Source organism: Poecilia reticulata, linkage group LG6 (assembly GCF_000633615.1).
Source record: "Poecilia reticulata strain Guanapo linkage group LG6, Guppy_female_1.0+MT, whole genome shotgun sequence".
NCBI lineage: Eukaryota > Metazoa > Chordata > Actinopteri > Cyprinodontiformes > Poeciliidae > Poecilia > Poecilia reticulata.
In genome coordinates, this window is record NC_024336.1 from 13,095,871 (window position 1) to 13,113,019 (window position 17,149).

Below are 17,149 nucleotides of genomic sequence, written 5' to 3' on the forward strand. Positions count from 1 at the left end.
TATATATTGTGTGTGTGTAGTTTGTTTTTCAGCAACTAATTTAATCCCACTTTGATCTGTTCTGCAGCCTGGCCCTTGTTTTACCTAAATACAGTGAAAACTTCATTCAAGCTAAACTTGGGGACGATATAAAACAAGCCATCTGTGAGTACAAGATTCACATAAACAGATCCATGACATTCAACCCGGTTGGTTTCTCAAAGATTATCTTGCGCTTTTGTTTTACTCTTGAGTATCTGTAGTAGTGTTTGCTGCAACCACAACCAAACTTTTGTATTTCCAGCTCAAATGCCTGAAGCCCCACTGTGCTGTTCTTTTGTAGTTTAACCCACTGGTCAGTGGCTCTTAACTCCCACGCAAACTCTTCAACATTTCTTTCTCCTCAAGTACCTGACTGGAGCGTTAAACCTTTTGATCTTTTCTGCTTTGGACACTTCTCTACCTCCTTATTCCCTTCATCTGGCTCTCATCTGGCTTAGAGTATAGTGAACGTTTCCACATCTTGTCATTATCTCTGTTACTAAATGGTTTTTCTTTCTCCACATGTCACAGTTATAGAAGTGTCTCTATAGCCAATAGCAGTTTTGTTTTTGTCTTTAATTAGGAATTTTCAGTCTTATTTTTCACCCAGAAATAATCTACTTCAATCCACCATCTGAGCTTGTTTTGCCTTAGTCTTCCTTCTCCCTTCATTTGGTATTCCTTTTCTTCATCCTTTTTATTTATTTATCTTTGCTGTGCCTAAACTTCCAAGGCTTTCTCAAACTGATGCAGCCAAGCTGTCTTCTCTAAAGAATGACAAAATACATGAAATATTGGACAGCTGCATAACGATGTCATGTAAATGTACATACTGCATCATATAGGTGTGTCTAACTCTTGTACGTTTTATTGGATTGTATTTTTTGAACTTTTCCTCTTTATCCTTCTCATCTGCTGGAATTTGAAAGCTTCACCTTGGGGCAAGTACTCGCTATTTTTGTTCTTCTATCTCCCTCCATTGCAATGATCACTGCATGAGCCTTTTTCTTTTTGATCATTTATGTTTGTATGGTTCCATGTTACTGACTCAATTCTCAAGTAGTTTAAGTTGTAATAATTTCTTAAAATATGTAACCTTTAAATTATGTTCATAGCTGTAATTCCAATTGCTGGTGAAAGAGAGCAGAGTCTGAATCTTGTTTATAGTCACTTTTAGAAAAATTACTTTGATATACATTTGTTTTTCAGTTAACATCGCAACTAGACCTGTCTGTCTCCAATACTTTTCCTTTTTCCTGCTTTTAGTAACAGGAGATTTTAAGTGCTTAGCAACTGTTTAGAAGGAGTCCGTGGCTGCCAGTTTATTAGTTAAGAAGTCAAAGTGATATTCTTGTTTAAAATGTACATTAACTCAATCAATTTAGACAGAGTTGTAAATTATTTGGCTGTATTTGATCAAATGGAGGGGTAATTCTGCAGAAATCTTAATTGTAGTTTGAAAAAAAAAATAGGAAGACTGTTACTTTGATGAAGAATAAAAAATCTAAACTGAACATGCCATGTTCTGGTTTAAATGAAACTTTCATAACTTTGACATGACGCCACAAAGTATAAACAACTAATGGTGCAGTAATTCCATCAAATGAGATTTCTGAGAGACGGTTAGTTTCAGCCTCCATTTCACTATTCCTCTGCAGAGTCTGTCACTGTGCCATAAACGCTGTCAGCACATTTACAGGCCTGTTAAAGAAAGCAACACACCATGCCTTACAGCTGCAGACTACTCTGATGGCGATTTGGGACTCTAAAGTTCTCTGTTCAGCCGTATAGGGTTTCACTTTGGAGCCAGACCACCTAAAGCTTCGTCTATCTTATCAGTTTCATGGAGTAGGTGGTTTCTGCAACCACTCTCCTAATAGATACGGTGGTAAGAGTCTCTTGAAAGGGTGTAATGATTGTGCATATTTTTTCATGACTATGAAAGGAACATTTGTATTTGTAGAGTAAATTACCTAATATACGGGGTGAGCAGACGATGTCAGATGAGGAAAAAGACCGAGAAAAAAGAATGACAAAATCCATTAAACATAGACGTTCAGACTAGTCTATAGAGACAGAGTGACAATGAATCTGCTTGTTATGTTTTATATGAATGAGGTTGTTTTATCCTACACCAGATTTCCAAGACCCCAAGGAAAGTGAGTGCTCAGTAATTGCTTTCACAGACTGCACCACATGAGTCAATAATCTTAAAGGGATTGACCAAAAGTCTTCAGTTTAAGAGACCGGAGATTGATGACTATTGATGTATGTCATGTCATTTATGAGATAAGAATAACAAGATGGTATTTTAAATGAAATACAGAGACGGGGAAAGGAAAGTTTTAGTGAAGAATTCTACCTTGCATTTGTTATGTTTTATATGAACAAGATCTTAGATAATTTGGGGGTTTTGCTTTATTATAACCTACATCACAAGTCATTTTTTATTTTTTTTTTTCTCTCATTGCAGAGTAGATTGTTCATTACCTGTGGGAAATATCCACAAGATTCATCATCTTTATACATGTATGACATAATTTGCCAGATGATAAATGCATCTTGACCACCCTTTGACTTTTTTCTTTTGCCGCTGCTTTATTCTTCATCCCTTGGGTCACAACAGGGGAAGAAGGTAAGTATTTCTCAGTCAGTTACTCACTCATACTTTCCTTTCACTCTTTCTCTGGGTCTCTCTGCTGTGGAGAATTATCCGTTCTCCATGCTGAGTTCTTGATGTATGAGGTTAAAGAAGAGTCAGTGAGTTGAATTCATGAATCCCATTTAGTAACACCAAAATACAGCTGGTCCATTTCTCATGCCACCTTTAGGAGTTAGCAAGACAAAATAGCAACCAAGAACAGTTTGTGATCTGCTTTGTTAGCCTCTGTCTAAGCTACGCCCTCGACGGGGCGTACCCTAGTGTGTCATTCCCTCTAACCCTATAGCTCTCATTTTCATTTTCTTACATGTCATTTCCTTTAGGTTTAGCTTAGCAACTAGCTAAAAGAGATAGAAGAAAAACACATAATTATGTATTCTCAACACTACTTTAATTTATCTTCTCATATCTGTCCAGGGTATTTTATAACTTTGAGGCTTTTGCGATATGTTAATTTCTGTCTCGATGTAACAACAGTAATCTTTTGTAGAAAAAAAAAAGAATCTGTTTTTATTTTAATAACCATGAAAATGTATGCGGATTAGTCATCACATTGTGAACACCAAAATGTTTGTGGGATTTCAGCAGCTGAATCTGTATCCTCAATGAAATCAGTTKTGTCAAGTGGACAGGATTTTGTACCCATTACTGATGTTATAACTGATTCCCATCTAATGAGTTTGAAAGAGCTGATTTTGATTATTAGAAGGAATACTAACAAAGTTTGATCATTTGTGTAATTCACAAAGCCTTCACACAAAAAAGATGTGCAGCTCAAACTGCTGCTACCAAACTAAAGTGTCTGTCTGTATTGTCATAGTTTCACCACATTTGAGAAGATGCATTGAGGAGAAAAGTTGCTGATATCTATGTAAATTTATATAGGTAGAACCAAGGCACATAGCGGCACACAGTTAACATCAACTATTAACCACCTCCAGGAAGGTAGTTGTAGTCAATTAGCTGTGCTTATAGCTTTTCAAAATGTGGTAGAAATATCATAAAAGGTTTATGTACTCCATGTTCAAAGATCTGGACTTGAAAATGCTTCATATGGTCTCTTTATAATACCAATAAATATTTACAAGTCTCTAAAATCTTGTTTTTGCTATTATATATTAAATATGTAAGCTTTACAAGTATTTTTTTTTCACATCGATAAATTAACATAACTAAAAAAAAAAACATTTCAACTTGTTTAATTTCTCCCTATATCTTTCAACTGGTTAATGCTGGTTTTATAGTTTGAATACTGCAAAATAGTCACAAGCGTATTGCTTGAACACAGAACTGGAGCCATCTGTAAGTTCTAAAGTTGTTTCTCTTATAATGATTAGTTGGCATTTTATTGCTAAACAACATTTCTTTTAGTTGTGGAATGGAAGTCTTCCAAACCAAGGATAGGCAGGGTAAATAAAAGTTAGTGAAAATTTGCTTTGGTAAAAAACAGCCCACGCTTTGCTGTTGAAACATGTTGCAATTATTTTTCTCTTACAGAGAATCACTTAAAGCGACAAATCATTCACCTTCTTTTGGAATGTAATGCTTTAGAAATGATATCCCAAATTCGTTATTTGTAAGTTATTGGCTCAGTCTTTGATTCTTACTTTTTTGAATTGATGTGCTTCATCTGCCGTGACCTTGGAGTTTGCTGTGAGGAAGCATTTTTATACTTTTCTACGTTTATCAATGTGTTTATCAATGTGACTGGAAAAAATTATTTTACCTACTCAAGTCAATGAGCATATATATAATATATATATATGTGTCTGTGTGTGTGTGTATAAATAGTTACTGCCTATGAGCCTAAAACAGGGACTTTTTGTTTTTAAAGCCATGGAGACTATTCAGCTGGATAGGTTTGACGAGTTTGGCTATACTTACATTGCTCCAAGGTGAGTAGGCTTTTTATTATTATTATCAGTCATTTAAAAGGAACGACAGCAAAAGACAGGGGAATGTTATTTAAACTGAACAATGTTTCTTCAGGGAATACTGCAAAGAGGTGAAGCTGTCTCTCAACAATACCCAGTTTCTTCTCGACTTCAACCAGTACATTGACAGAAGTACTGCAGATGCATGTGAGTCATGCGTCTCTTTCACTGCAACTTCATTTGGCACATTTGTAGCAGTTTTGTTAGTTTCATGCATTGTTTGTTTTCAGTTTTAATTTTAGAGACAATCCCCTGAAGTTTCCCCCTCCCAAAAAATTGCAATTTGTTGTCATAAATGGTCCTGAACAAATTTTTGTCTTAAGTATATAAATAGCAAATGCATGGTATGCTTTAGTGTTTACTGTGGTGGAGATATCATATCCATTTTAGATATTATGATCTCAGAGCGGTTATGGTATAAACGGGATGACTTTACAGTCATCAACTAGATTTCCTAGACGCAGAATGCAGTCATGTTACGTGACTCACAGTTCTTGATTTCTTGCCCTCTAATGTATCTCAGCATGAATATAGTTCAGCATTATTCAGCTAATGGGTTACAGTATCGTTGATCCATTTTCACTCGAGGTCAAATCAAATACTTTGGAATTGATGTTGTTCCTACGTTTGCTATTTTGAATCTTCATTAAAAGATAGTGGCAGTATTTAAAGCAACATTTGAGGAAACGGTGGTGGAAGCGTGTAAGTATTTTAAAAAGCACTGGCGCAGATGATCATTTCAAAAAGAATTTCCCTTGACATGGAGGCTGAAACTCAATCCCTTGTCATCATCTGCCGTCTAACAGCCAGTGCTTCACAAAGTACTGTCTGATCTCTAACATATAATGGCCAGTCAGGTCACCCTGCTGGATGATTTACTGAAAAATGCTATGAAGTCTTTTTTTTTCCACAGTCTATTTAAAAAAAAAAAGAAGAGTAAAAGAAGAGTTGGCTGCTACTTTTTACTGGCTATTACGTTTACATTGTGGATCACTGGTATTCATGCAGTTATAAACAGATGTGGGTTGTGGGTTTAGTGTACCAGTGGCATATGACCAGGATTCCTTATACATGGGATATCCGTTCTCCCTGCCTAGATCTATCAACGCTGCCTTTATTTCTTTTAAAATAAATCATTTCCCATGTAATGTGGTGTTGTAACATTATTAATATGTGAAATTTATCTTGTCTTTTATCCACAGGCAACGAGTCCCTGGTGAAACGACTCATCCTGGATGCAGGCCTGACAGCTGAGCTGGTTAAAGTTTGGAAAGAGCAGTCAGTGTGAGTGCCAAGCATTGCAGTTTGAAATGATTTAAGTCACTTAAATATGGAATCTCCTTTGCATTTCTCAACCACGAACAGCCTTGGTTAAATGAAAATAATATCTGCTTATATTTCATTCTATGCTACATTTATACATTCTTTCTCTGAACTTTGAGAGCTGATGCTTGTTTCATGCTCCACTTGTTGGCAAACAAAGCCAAAGTTTTTAGCTTTTTTCCTCTATTACGGGTGATTTGGTCTAATCTTTCTAGTGAAACATGATGAAAGCATATAAAAAAAGCATATTACACCAAGCACACTGAACTCAGCCGTGGCATGCTTTTTTGAGAGGAAAACAAAGTAATTACATCAGTGTGCTGCCTTTTATTGTGTTTCCATATGTTTGAAATCATCTCTCAGGTTTTCACGTGTTTATCATTAGAACATACAAAACAAAGACCAGTGACCAGGCTTAAATGTAAATGAATATCTTTAGCTTCAAGAGGTAGCACACCACTAGTTTTGCAATTGACTGTGTCATTAACTTTTCAGATGTAATTTGGTGCTGTTTTCTCTTTTCAGAGATGGAACAGTAGCAAGGTTTGTTGCAACAGATGGAGGAATCACTAGAGTTTATCCGAGAAGGTATTTTTCCATCATTCTTTTTTTTTTATTTCTGTTCAGGGTGTAGTCCTATATGTGCTCATATTGGAATGTCATGACACAGAAAAACGTAAGGGATTCATGCAGTAAGACATCACAAAAGTCACAGGCAATCACCGCACCAGAATTTTTTTCCTCTTGCCCTCTATATTGGTGTTGAGTGATGCAACAGAAAATGAGTGGATTTAGCTGTAGTAGTAGTAAACAGTAAAATAAAAAGTTATCAGTTGACCTGACTTATGATTTTTTTTAGATTGTACCTCATGTGGCAAATAATCAGATTCAAGTAATAATGGCATGTGAAAGACTGAACTGAGAATTAATGTATTACAGAATATTCTCCCAAGATAAAAACATTAAAAAGAAATGCCAAATTAAGTCGGTAACATTATGTTTTAAATGTTTTTTTTTTCTTTTCCAGTCAGGATCAGGAAGTTAGAATTATCACCTGAGTGCAGTAACTTGCACCCAGTTACCGCACCATACAGAGAGACTTAAAAAACTGGCACCATACAGAGATATTTAAAGATTGTTTGTGCTTAGCCAAGTCTACTTGTAGCTCACCACAATTTGACTGTTTGGACAACTGCAGTTTGAAAAATATAGATTCTGGCTGCATTTGTGCTTAACGAAGCCGTGTCTCTTCTGCTTCATTGTTACTCTGACTCATCAAGGGCATCGACCCTTAAATTCCTCTGAACAGCTGTTACCAGAAAGCATTTTTATTAGTGAACCATGCAGTGATTGTGCAAATTGCACTTCTCTGCACATATTCAGTTTATGTTTTAGTCAAAGTTGATATTTATCTTAAAGGGGCAGTGTTATGTATTTCCAGGCATAATGCGCCAGTTTATACCGCAGTCGTGTAACTATGTTACCCTCAGTTGTTTTAAAAAGCTTTATATATCAAATATGACTTCAAATAAATTTGACTTTGTAATTTAACTTCCTAAAATAGGGCCTTTGTCTCTTTTTTTTAAACTCTTGTTCTTTCTGAAACTCTGCCTTCAGAAAGTCATCACGACAGTCCATCCAAGAGGTTTTCACACCTGAACGACTGCCATGGGAGCCTAAAGTATTTCTCAAACATGTGTGAAAGTTTTTGATGAGGGAGTAACATTATGACATGATATAAAGCTCAAAAAGTTCATTTTATATAATACTGCCCCTTTTTGACCATTTCTCAAACCAACTGACTTAATTCAAACAAACGGTGATAATCTTAACCTAAATGTGAATCCACATAAAATACTCTTGTCGTTTATTTGTACTGAATTCGTCAATATTGCTTTAACATAATTATGTTTTTAGTGCTGGAGAAGAATGGACAGAGAATCCTGAGACATATGATTCCAGCTTCTACAAGAGGACTTTGGATAATGAAATATATATATTCACAGCTCCATCTTTTAACAGTAAGTGTGTATGTGTTAAGGTCTTAAATAAGGTCTTGTGTACTGTGGATGTGCTCCACTGCCTTTGGACGTGATCCCAACATTATTGGCAACCATTAGACTTTTTGGCCTGTTTGATATTGCTCACTTTATCCTTGTTCTTCTCCTCCTGGGCTTTTCGGCACACATCCCCACCATCACTCCCCTTTCCTCTGTATACATCCTGTCATCCCCCACTGATCTTTCTAACAGACATCAGCACTGGCAAATGTCAGTGCTACAGCTACAGCACCCCTGATTGAATTAGCACATGTTCTGTTTTCATAAACTTTACTCATAAATTACGGGGGGGAAAGATGGATGAAATTATCTACCAAGAAAATCCATTATTTGTTTATTTAATCATTATGCTGAGTGAAAAATAATCCCAATCACATCCTGTCAAACATTTGTTCAGGTAGTGAAAAATAAAACTGTTCATATTTCCCTGTGTAACTGTTTGAAACTGCAGCAGAGGTCAGGGAGCCTGTGTCTGAATCGGGTATCCTGGTGAGCAAAGCAATAGACCTCGTCATCGATAAAGTCATGCTCAAACCAGCAGGTCAGTTTTACCAAAATAACAAAAACAGAGTGATTTTTTTTTTTGTTCCCTGCTAATCACGACTGTTTCTGTGTTTTATGATTTGCTCCTTAGTGGTGGGAGTAAAACTCAATGTATCATTCTGGATGAACAGTTTTATCAATGCAACACTGAAACTTAATGTAAGTACTATAAATAAAATTTACTGTAGGAGTATGCTATATTWAAGTCACTTGGTGACTTTAATATATGGTGATTCTGTATAAAGTAAATGCTAATTGTTGCAAATGTGTCATCTTCTAGTGCAAAGATGAGATTTGTGGCTGTCTCAGGAATGACAAGGTACAACAATTTACACTAAATATTGTTTGTAAAACAGCATACATTAACTGGAGTGTCATGGTATCCTATTTTATTGTTTAATAATTTATGTACTTATCTTTTGCAGCATGTGGATTGTGTAATATTGGATGATGGAGGATTTCTGCTCATGTCTAATCAAGAAGAATATATTTCTTTGGTGAATACCCACTAACACTTATGTTATATTAAATTATCTTAGCTCCTCATTTTTTGCTGGGCGTTTAATTTGATTTTAGTCATGCTTATTTTAATTTAGCTTATTTTTTTCTTAAATTGTTTTATATGATCTTATCTTTTAGCTTGTCACAGCTTATCTTGAGCTCTTAGCTTATTTTATTTTATCTCTTTTTTTTTTTTACCATATTTTAGCTTGGAATTTAATCTGTGTCTTATTATTAGAGTGTCTTATTCCACAGTAATAAAATATCTAATGGAACTTTAAGATACAATTTACTGTTGCTTTTATTTAGTGCTACTTCTCAACACACTTGGTTATGTTTGCTTTTGTCATAATCAGTTTCATATACTGGATACATCAATATCTTATAGCATCAATAAGTTATGAGAATGGCCTAACTTCTTTGCTCAGAGCTGTAGCCTAACAGGACAGCAGAGCATCCTTGTCTGAAGTAAAGCACAAGTCACCGGACAAGGTTCAAAGAGAAGGCAGATGAGTTTTAGTCAGTAATGGAGGCTGCAGTGAAGTTGGTCTCCTGTGAATTTAAGAGGTCTGCTCCACAACGTAAACTCTGGTCCTTTTTGTCTGCCCTGCGCCCCTGACTGTCAGAGGTAGAATTTATGTTAGAGTGGACTTGAAAACATTTCATGTCATTCAAAATAGGGCATGTACTATTTGATACCTATTTTTAAGGAATGGTTTTATGTTTTGTGTTGCTTCTTATGTTTTGATTTTGCTTATTGTTTTAAAATCACAGACACAATTTTGAATGAAAGAAGAAAAGCATATGACTGACTTAGACACGATAGGACCGAGCTCCAATCGTACTTATGAGCTGGGATTAGCAATACAGTGTTTTACTTTTCTGCTCCTAAACTCTTCTAGATTGGTCAGTTCTTTGGCGAGGTTGATCCGGTGCTGATGATAAACTTAGTCAACACATCCCTTTACTCCTTCAACAAGACATATGACTATCAGTCTGTGTGTGACCCAGAGAAGGACAACAAGGCAGCAGCAGGACCTCGCTCCATATATGTGGTCAGTTACATGTTCTATGCATGAACATGCTTTCATTTATTTGTGACCGAGTACTTCTAAGTGTCCATTCCACTCTTTTTTTTTTTCCCCCACAGCCTACTATTGCAGACTTCCTCAGTATAGGCTGGTGGGCTTCCAATGCTGCTTGGTGAGTGCTCAGATTCTGTACTTGTGTTGTTTGTTTATTTATGTTGGCATTTGAGAGTGTGAAAATACTTGTTGAGTAGACTTTAATGTGTTGGACGATTATTCTGGCTTAGTCAGTATGAGAATAGGAAAGTTACACAACATTAATGCTTCATTGTTTTCTGCATGGTTGTCCAAGTCCAGTATAACCACCTTATAACATGATAACATGAATTGGATAATAATTCCCATGGCCTTTGCATCACCAGTGACTCTAATCTCACACAGCTGTGTTGCTTCTTCCAAGCAGCTATTGGTTATAAACAAGTGAAAGATATTTGAAACACACGCTAACAAATAATAAGTTGTCTTGTTTCCTTTTCTTTTTTTCCATGTTTTAGGTCAATACTTCAACAGCTTTTCTTCAGTCTTTTGTTCCCTAACCTTTTAGAAGCAGGTAAGACCAGCTGTTTTTCAATATTTTTTTTCTGAATGGCATGAGAACTAACGTGCAATAGTGGATCTAATTAATACCACTGGTATCCATTAAATCCCTCTTCACAGTGAGTTTTAAGATCACGCTACAGTTTTTATGAGCTCCACAACGGTTTGCTGGTGGATAAACGTCTGTTGGTTTTCAGTGTGAAGGCAATCATTATAGTACTTTTTCAGCAGCCACTGAAGAGTGTTTTTCTTGTTGCTTTTGTTAGTAATGCTACCACAATGCCGCTCCATGTACTAGGTTKCCATCTTGACTTTGTCACGATCTACATGAATTACTCACAGAGATGGGAGTTTCCTGCACCAGCCTAGCCTTGAATAAAAGGACCAAACATCACCAGTATTTTAAGCAGTTGTCAGCATCATGGAAAGATACAAAACAATCATTTMAACCCACTGCAGTTTACTTTGACACAACAGTACCTAGACAAATGCAGTCAGAAGGAATCAGAAAACAGAGGTTCCTCAATTGTCTTAGTTTTTTGTTGTTGTTGTTGTTTCAATGGGTTATTCTGCAACAATTTTAAGATTACTGTATATTACACACCCTATGAGCCATTGAAGATAGGCTATTTCCGCCTAACTTCTGATCCTTACCAACRATAGTGGGGCTTTAAATTTGATAGGCTCATAGACATATTTTTCTGCTAGAAAAACACAAGCAGGTGTTACTGTCTCCCAGCAACCAKCACAACAGTCTTGTCTCTAATTAGAGGTGTGTGTACTCATCTCTTTTTGGGAGCCTTTTACCAGGGGTGCCCAAGTCCAGTTCTCCAGAGCTACTAAACTGAAACTCCTCCAACACACCTGGATCAAATGAATGGCTCATTAGAAGGTCTCTTGAGAGCTGAGTTATTCTAGTGAATCCAACACACTCAGGTGTGTTGGAGCAGGGATGCGTGTATAAGTTGCAGGGTTCTAGATCACAAGGGCTGCGACTCTGCATGCGCAAGTACTGAGGTTCCTCAGTACTTTACTGAGGAACCTCAGTAAAGTACTGTACTCTTTTTAGTGTGGAGATCATACTCTGTTGATTTCATCTGTATGGTAAGCTTTTTTTTTTTTTTTTTTGGTTAATATTACTAAATATAATAACGCATTTTATTTGCAAGGCGCCTTTCTCAGTACTTGAAGACACTGTACAAAATACACAAAATCTCTTAATAGATTTTGTGTGTTCGAAAAGTTTTGAAGACAAATTTGTGGCCATACAGTAAGCACATAGCAGCTCATTATTTAGAACAGGCATGTGGGCCTTGAGTTTCAAACATGTGACTTGGAGCACTGCAAACTTTTAACTTAAGATTTGCTGATGGCAAAACATTGCAGGGGCAATACACAATAATGAACCATCTCCACCTAACCAGCAACAAAATGTATTCAGCTGTAACTGACTTTTCCATTTAAGGTTTTTTCAATTGAAATTTAAGTGATGCTAATAATAAGTGATTAAAAAGTGTTGCATTTTTAAGCGTTTATTTTTGATTTATTCACCAGGGGCCTCATGCATGAAGCGTGCGCGCGCACAAAAAAATGTGCGGCGTCATGTTTTACGCATAAGTCGGCATGTACTGTATAAAAATTTACTTTGCGTCAAAGTTTGCGTAAATATACGCACGCTTTTTCGCTGGCATRAAATTGTGCGCCAGCTACGCAAACTTTTTCAGTGGACAATATCAAACTACAAAGCGTCAAAACTCACGTAAATACACTGAAATCTGACTGCATTCAGTTATTTAGACCAAGAAGCATCAAACCCGATGTTTTTACAATTTCATTGTTTAAACGTAAACGATGAAACTGAACCGCATTTTTCCTCAGACAATAACATAACACGCACACAAAATAAAGCAAGTAAAAATAATAGCATGTGAAAACTTCTCTCGAATGTAAATAGTACTTTTCCTCAGTTTTTGTCTCATAAAGATTAGTCTGTGCGCCGAAGCGCATGAAATGCATCTACGGGGTAACTTCATTCTGACTGAAAAATAAAACAATGTTGGATCAGCCGATTGACTCCAAACCGGTTTGATTACTTTTAAGGTGATCAAGGTGTATATAGTCACACACATTCAAGTAGCTGCACAAAGGTGAGCCGCGTAAATGTGCAGCGCTTTGGCTCTGATGGAGAACGTCGCCAATGGACGGATTCAGAGGGAGTGTGTGKTCAGAGATCATATTGATCTGCTGGGAAATGTTGATGATGGTTTATTAGCGTTTAGATTGCCCAGATTGAACATCCTGGATCTTTGAACAAAACTTAAAGAGCCGTGCGGTACCGGTACCGTGCAACTGCAGTCACCCTTCAGTCGAGCCGCCCGCTTTGTGAATGAGCCTTTCTGGACAGAAAGCATCTCTATTCTGTATATGTACAACTTATGCACATGATTCCACTATTTRGAATAAACGTCCACGTTCCCACTCAAATGAGTCTCTCACGCTGTCTGCCCGGATGGACGCGCTAGTGTTCTAACAGGCATTTGCACAATCTCTTTATTTATTTTTTTTTTTAATGTGGATTATTTTTTTTCTTTAAAACGTTTTTTTTTTTTTTTTTTTGTGACGTGACCTTATGTGTCCTGAAAGCACCTCTTAAATTAAATATGTAGTTATTATTATAAATATTTATACTGCTACAAACAAGGACATTGCCATGGTTATCGCTTCACATGGTATTTACTTCCGGGTATTTATGCTAAATAAATAGTTGAGCTCAATTTCCCGCAAACTGGGGTGTACAAAGGAAAGGTGCGCAGCCACGTGCGCGCATGGCTTTATACATMCAAATYTTTTTGTGCGTCGCACTTTCCTAAACTTTTCCGTACACCAAGTTTTAGTGTGAAAACTGCGCACTCTTTTATGCATGAGGCCCCAGGTTACTGGTTGTCTCACTACTTGCTYAGTGGTCCAGCTCTGGAACCTCTTTTATTGTTGACATTTTCTTTTTTCCAGTGGAGTCAGCAGATGATGACATACCAGATGCCATGTTCAAAGAAAGCTGCATCACAGAGCAGACTCAGTACTTTTTTGACAATGATGAAAGATCATACTCAGGGGTCCTAGACTGTGGAAACTGCTCCAGGTACGTCTAATATTTATTTATAGGAGTGGGGTGCATTGGTGTAAATCTGGATTTGCTCATGTATCAGTTATTCTTTCTGCTCATCCTTAAAATGAAATGCACTGTGTAGAACTTTCCACATTTTACGCCTCATCCAACATTGTTCAGTTTAGCAAACTCGGAAGCTGTTAGTTTCTCGTCCTCCCTTCATCTTGCAGCCTGATTTTAAGCAGCTGCTTTGTGATGAGCTTTGATCAGACACGGACCACCTGACGTTTCAGTGACTTAAATGGAAAGAGCAAAGACGTTTTAKTCTGTTCTCCTTTATTCTCACTTTGGCAAGGATTCAGACTCACTAGGTTTTAGAACACTGCACATCTACTTTGCCATAAACTCTCTTCTGTTTCCTACAGTGTTGGGTTGAGGAGTTCAACCCAACACTGTATGTTGGGTTGAGTCAATATGGCTATTATTGACTGTTATRTGCCTCATAAGTTTAATGCTTTACTCTGCAAAGTTAACACCTGTAGTTTCAAGGACATTTTTATTCTGGTTGCCATAAAATATTACATTTCAACTGAAAAGCATTGCATGAATGTTTACAGCTCGTAGTGACGGGTCGGTTTCAAAGTGGGGAAAGTTGGAGGTAACAGCAGCAGTAGGGACATGCTTAGTCACACAAAGGTAAAAAAGAAAAAGAGAAGAATACAAGATTTCACTGTAAACATAAATTTACAATATAAGAATAATACTGTGCAGTTAAGAAAATGCCATACTCAGATTAAAGGTATGTGCAGCTGACCAGATTAATTTAGGGAGGAAAAACATACAAGATGTGCAGGGATATACGAGTGGACATTTGTGCATATATAAATGGACATAAAAAATATATGTGTATGTATGCAATATAATGTTTACAGACACACTGATTGGAATAGCTTTTATATATTTTTTTTATTTATTTTATTTTTTTATTTATATAAATATATAAATGTGTGGTTTCTGTGCTTTTTAGGATGTATCGTGCTGAGAAGCTTCCCAACACAAACTTGGTGTTTCTGATCACTGATGCCAAGGCAACATGTTTATCATGTGACCCCCGGCCGCTTCGTCAAGCCGAGCAACCCTGTATCCTTTTCTTTTGGCTTGTAAAAACTCACCAGATTTTCGCTTATGTGCTTTCCAGTTCAACATCCATCACACCCACAGGATAGTGAGGCTTTAAACTGACAATATAAGGAAGCACACCTAAGGAGTTTGTAGTAGTTCCCCAGTGGCTTTTCAGATGTGGACCGTTAACCAGATGTGCAGCATGAAATATAGCCTCACTCTTTTCTTGAACCAGAGCCCTTTGTGCGAATTGCTTTGAGCTACAGGTTACCTTCAGATTAATTTAGAGATAAAAGTCTAAATTAATAATTTGTMATTTGTAAACAAGGTTTGTGTTTATATGTTCAGAGTATGTTTTTGACACCTGCTTTATTTGTCATCTTCTATCTACTTTATGTAAATCTGTTATTATAGATACACGTTGGGTTGTAACATGAACCAAATTATAGATAAGATAAGATGGATAGCACTTCAGTTCATCAATGTCGGGGGGGGGAAGTGGTAAACATACAATGTCCATAGCTAAATGTTTTTTTTCCTGAGTGTGTGATCAGCTGAAGGACCAAATCCTTGTGAGCTGGCTCAGAGCCCCAGATACCGCAAAGGGCCTGATGTGTGCTTTGACAACAATGAAAATGTAAGGGATAAATGCTTACTATACATAGGTTTGTGTGGAGAAGAAAATAATTCCAAAAACAGTCATATAAGTGACATTACCCAGTCCAGTCCAGTCAGTCTTACTTACATGCTTTTTTATTTTCACCTCAATGCTCATTGTTTTTTTTTTTTGTTGTTGTTTTTTTGTCTGCCTTGCATCATCTCATAACCTTTCATTCTTGATTTGTGATTTTGCATACCAAGGATGAGCCGCTGTGTCCAGTCAGTCGGGGTTCCACTCTCATCTCTACACCTCTTCTGTTGTTTCTGTTTCTGACTTCAGGGTCAGTTTCATCACAAAGCTTTATTGCGGACAGTTTAGCCAATCAAGTAAAAAAAATTCTCATAGTGATCCCTGTAGCTGATTTAATTATGTCGGATTTATGCCTTAAATTTACAAATGTTGTTTTTTGTTCTGTAACCCTTTAATAGTTTGATGTCCAAAACTCCAGTAGCTGTTATGCTTCAAAGTAATGACTTTGACTCTAGTATTTAGCTAGTAAGTTAGTTAGCAAGTACTGTTGCTTAATCTGTTTGAAGCCACAGGGGTTTTGAGTTTTGGCCATAAACTTAGTTTCTTACTAATTTTACTCCATCATTGTTTTTGGATTTTTTTTTTTTTTGTCAGATGTTTTTGAACGATGTTTCTATTGGTACTAAAGTTTAGTAACTGTTATTGCTCATAATTACATAATTATCTCTAAATAATTTCTAAAGTCTTTTATTGAGAAATACTTGACGTTCATGCGAATCATGAAGTGCAGTGTTTAAATGTCTTTTTCAAGGTTTCTGCCATTTGCCCTGGTTTCCTGATGAACAGGTTTTCTTTGAATGTTGCCCACTAGCTTATTTAGGATTTACTACACGTTTGCATTGAGATAGCGATCTGGAAAGTGTCCTGGACATGGACCTGAAATTTCAATATTCTTGAAGCTATTTTGCTTTTACTTTCTCTCCAATGTGCTGTAAACAGTCCTGACAGTTTTTTTCCCCCTGCAAGTCCTGTGTAGTCTAAAGCTTAATTAGATAGCATAGCTGTACCATACTCCTCTGCAATCCAATCTTCATACGTCCTGTTAATGTCAGTCTGTCCTTTATCTTTCTTTTGGGGTAGAAGTGGTTTCTTTGCCGATCTTGACTATAGAGCAGTGATTYGTAGTAAAACTACCCATAATGCCACTAACAGCAAGACAACAGCCCAATTTTTAGGTTTAAGGTATTTGATGTCAAAACATAAACAAATACCAAATGCAAATCATAAGTAGTTTATAAGGTCTATTGGGGGATTTTGCATTGCACCGTTTAAAAAAGCAATTAAACAAAGGAACAAGGTGSATCAAATCRCATTCAGTATAACTGTACCAAAACACAACTTTGAACAATTCATAGGACGTCTAAATATTTGGTAAAAAATGTTTCCCACACCTTTGTGAATCCTGCCTTTCATTGTGTTGCAACAATCATACTCCCAACCGGCCACTGATTCATGTGAGTGCGTGTTTATATTATGCAGAGGCCTTCTAGGGAAGCAAAGGGGAGGGGAGGAATGGCAGAGGAAGTMGATGAACAGAGTAAAAGTGGGTTTGCCCTTTTCC

At 36.7% G+C, this 17,149-nt stretch overlaps 1 protein-coding gene across 4 annotated transcripts in view; it reads left to right on the top strand.

The window, feature by feature from the left end:
- Nucleotides 1–17,149, top strand: part of LOC103465999 (voltage-dependent calcium channel subunit alpha-2/delta-1) — a 70,463-nt gene that overhangs the window by 50,467 nt on the left and 2,847 nt on the right. For 3 of the 4 annotated variants that reach the window (XM_008411258.2, XM_008411259.2, XM_017305431.1), the window contains 19 exons: nucleotides 68–144; nucleotides 951–962; nucleotides 2,648–2,656; nucleotides 4,518–4,578; nucleotides 4,673–4,764; nucleotides 5,820–5,901; nucleotides 6,466–6,528; nucleotides 7,858–7,961; nucleotides 8,452–8,541; nucleotides 8,635–8,702; nucleotides 8,824–8,862; nucleotides 8,969–9,040; nucleotides 9,947–10,099; nucleotides 10,195–10,247; nucleotides 10,627–10,682; nucleotides 13,679–13,808; nucleotides 14,803–14,915; nucleotides 15,452–15,534; nucleotides 15,759–15,838. In XM_008411258.2, coding sequence (XP_008409480.1) covers nucleotides 68–144; nucleotides 951–962; nucleotides 2,648–2,656; nucleotides 4,518–4,578; nucleotides 4,673–4,764; nucleotides 5,820–5,901; nucleotides 6,466–6,528; nucleotides 7,858–7,961; nucleotides 8,452–8,541; nucleotides 8,635–8,702; nucleotides 8,824–8,862; nucleotides 8,969–9,040; nucleotides 9,947–10,099; nucleotides 10,195–10,247; nucleotides 10,627–10,682; nucleotides 13,679–13,808; nucleotides 14,803–14,915; nucleotides 15,452–15,534; nucleotides 15,759–15,838 — 1,437 coding nt within the window. The remainder of the gene's footprint in view (nucleotides 1–67; nucleotides 145–950; nucleotides 963–2,647; nucleotides 2,657–4,517; nucleotides 4,579–4,672; nucleotides 4,765–5,819; nucleotides 5,902–6,465; nucleotides 6,529–7,857; nucleotides 7,962–8,451; nucleotides 8,542–8,634; nucleotides 8,703–8,823; nucleotides 8,863–8,968; nucleotides 9,041–9,946; nucleotides 10,100–10,194; nucleotides 10,248–10,626; nucleotides 10,683–13,678; nucleotides 13,809–14,802; nucleotides 14,916–15,451; nucleotides 15,535–15,758; nucleotides 15,839–17,149) is intronic. The other variant, XM_017305430.1, reaches the window with a different exon arrangement.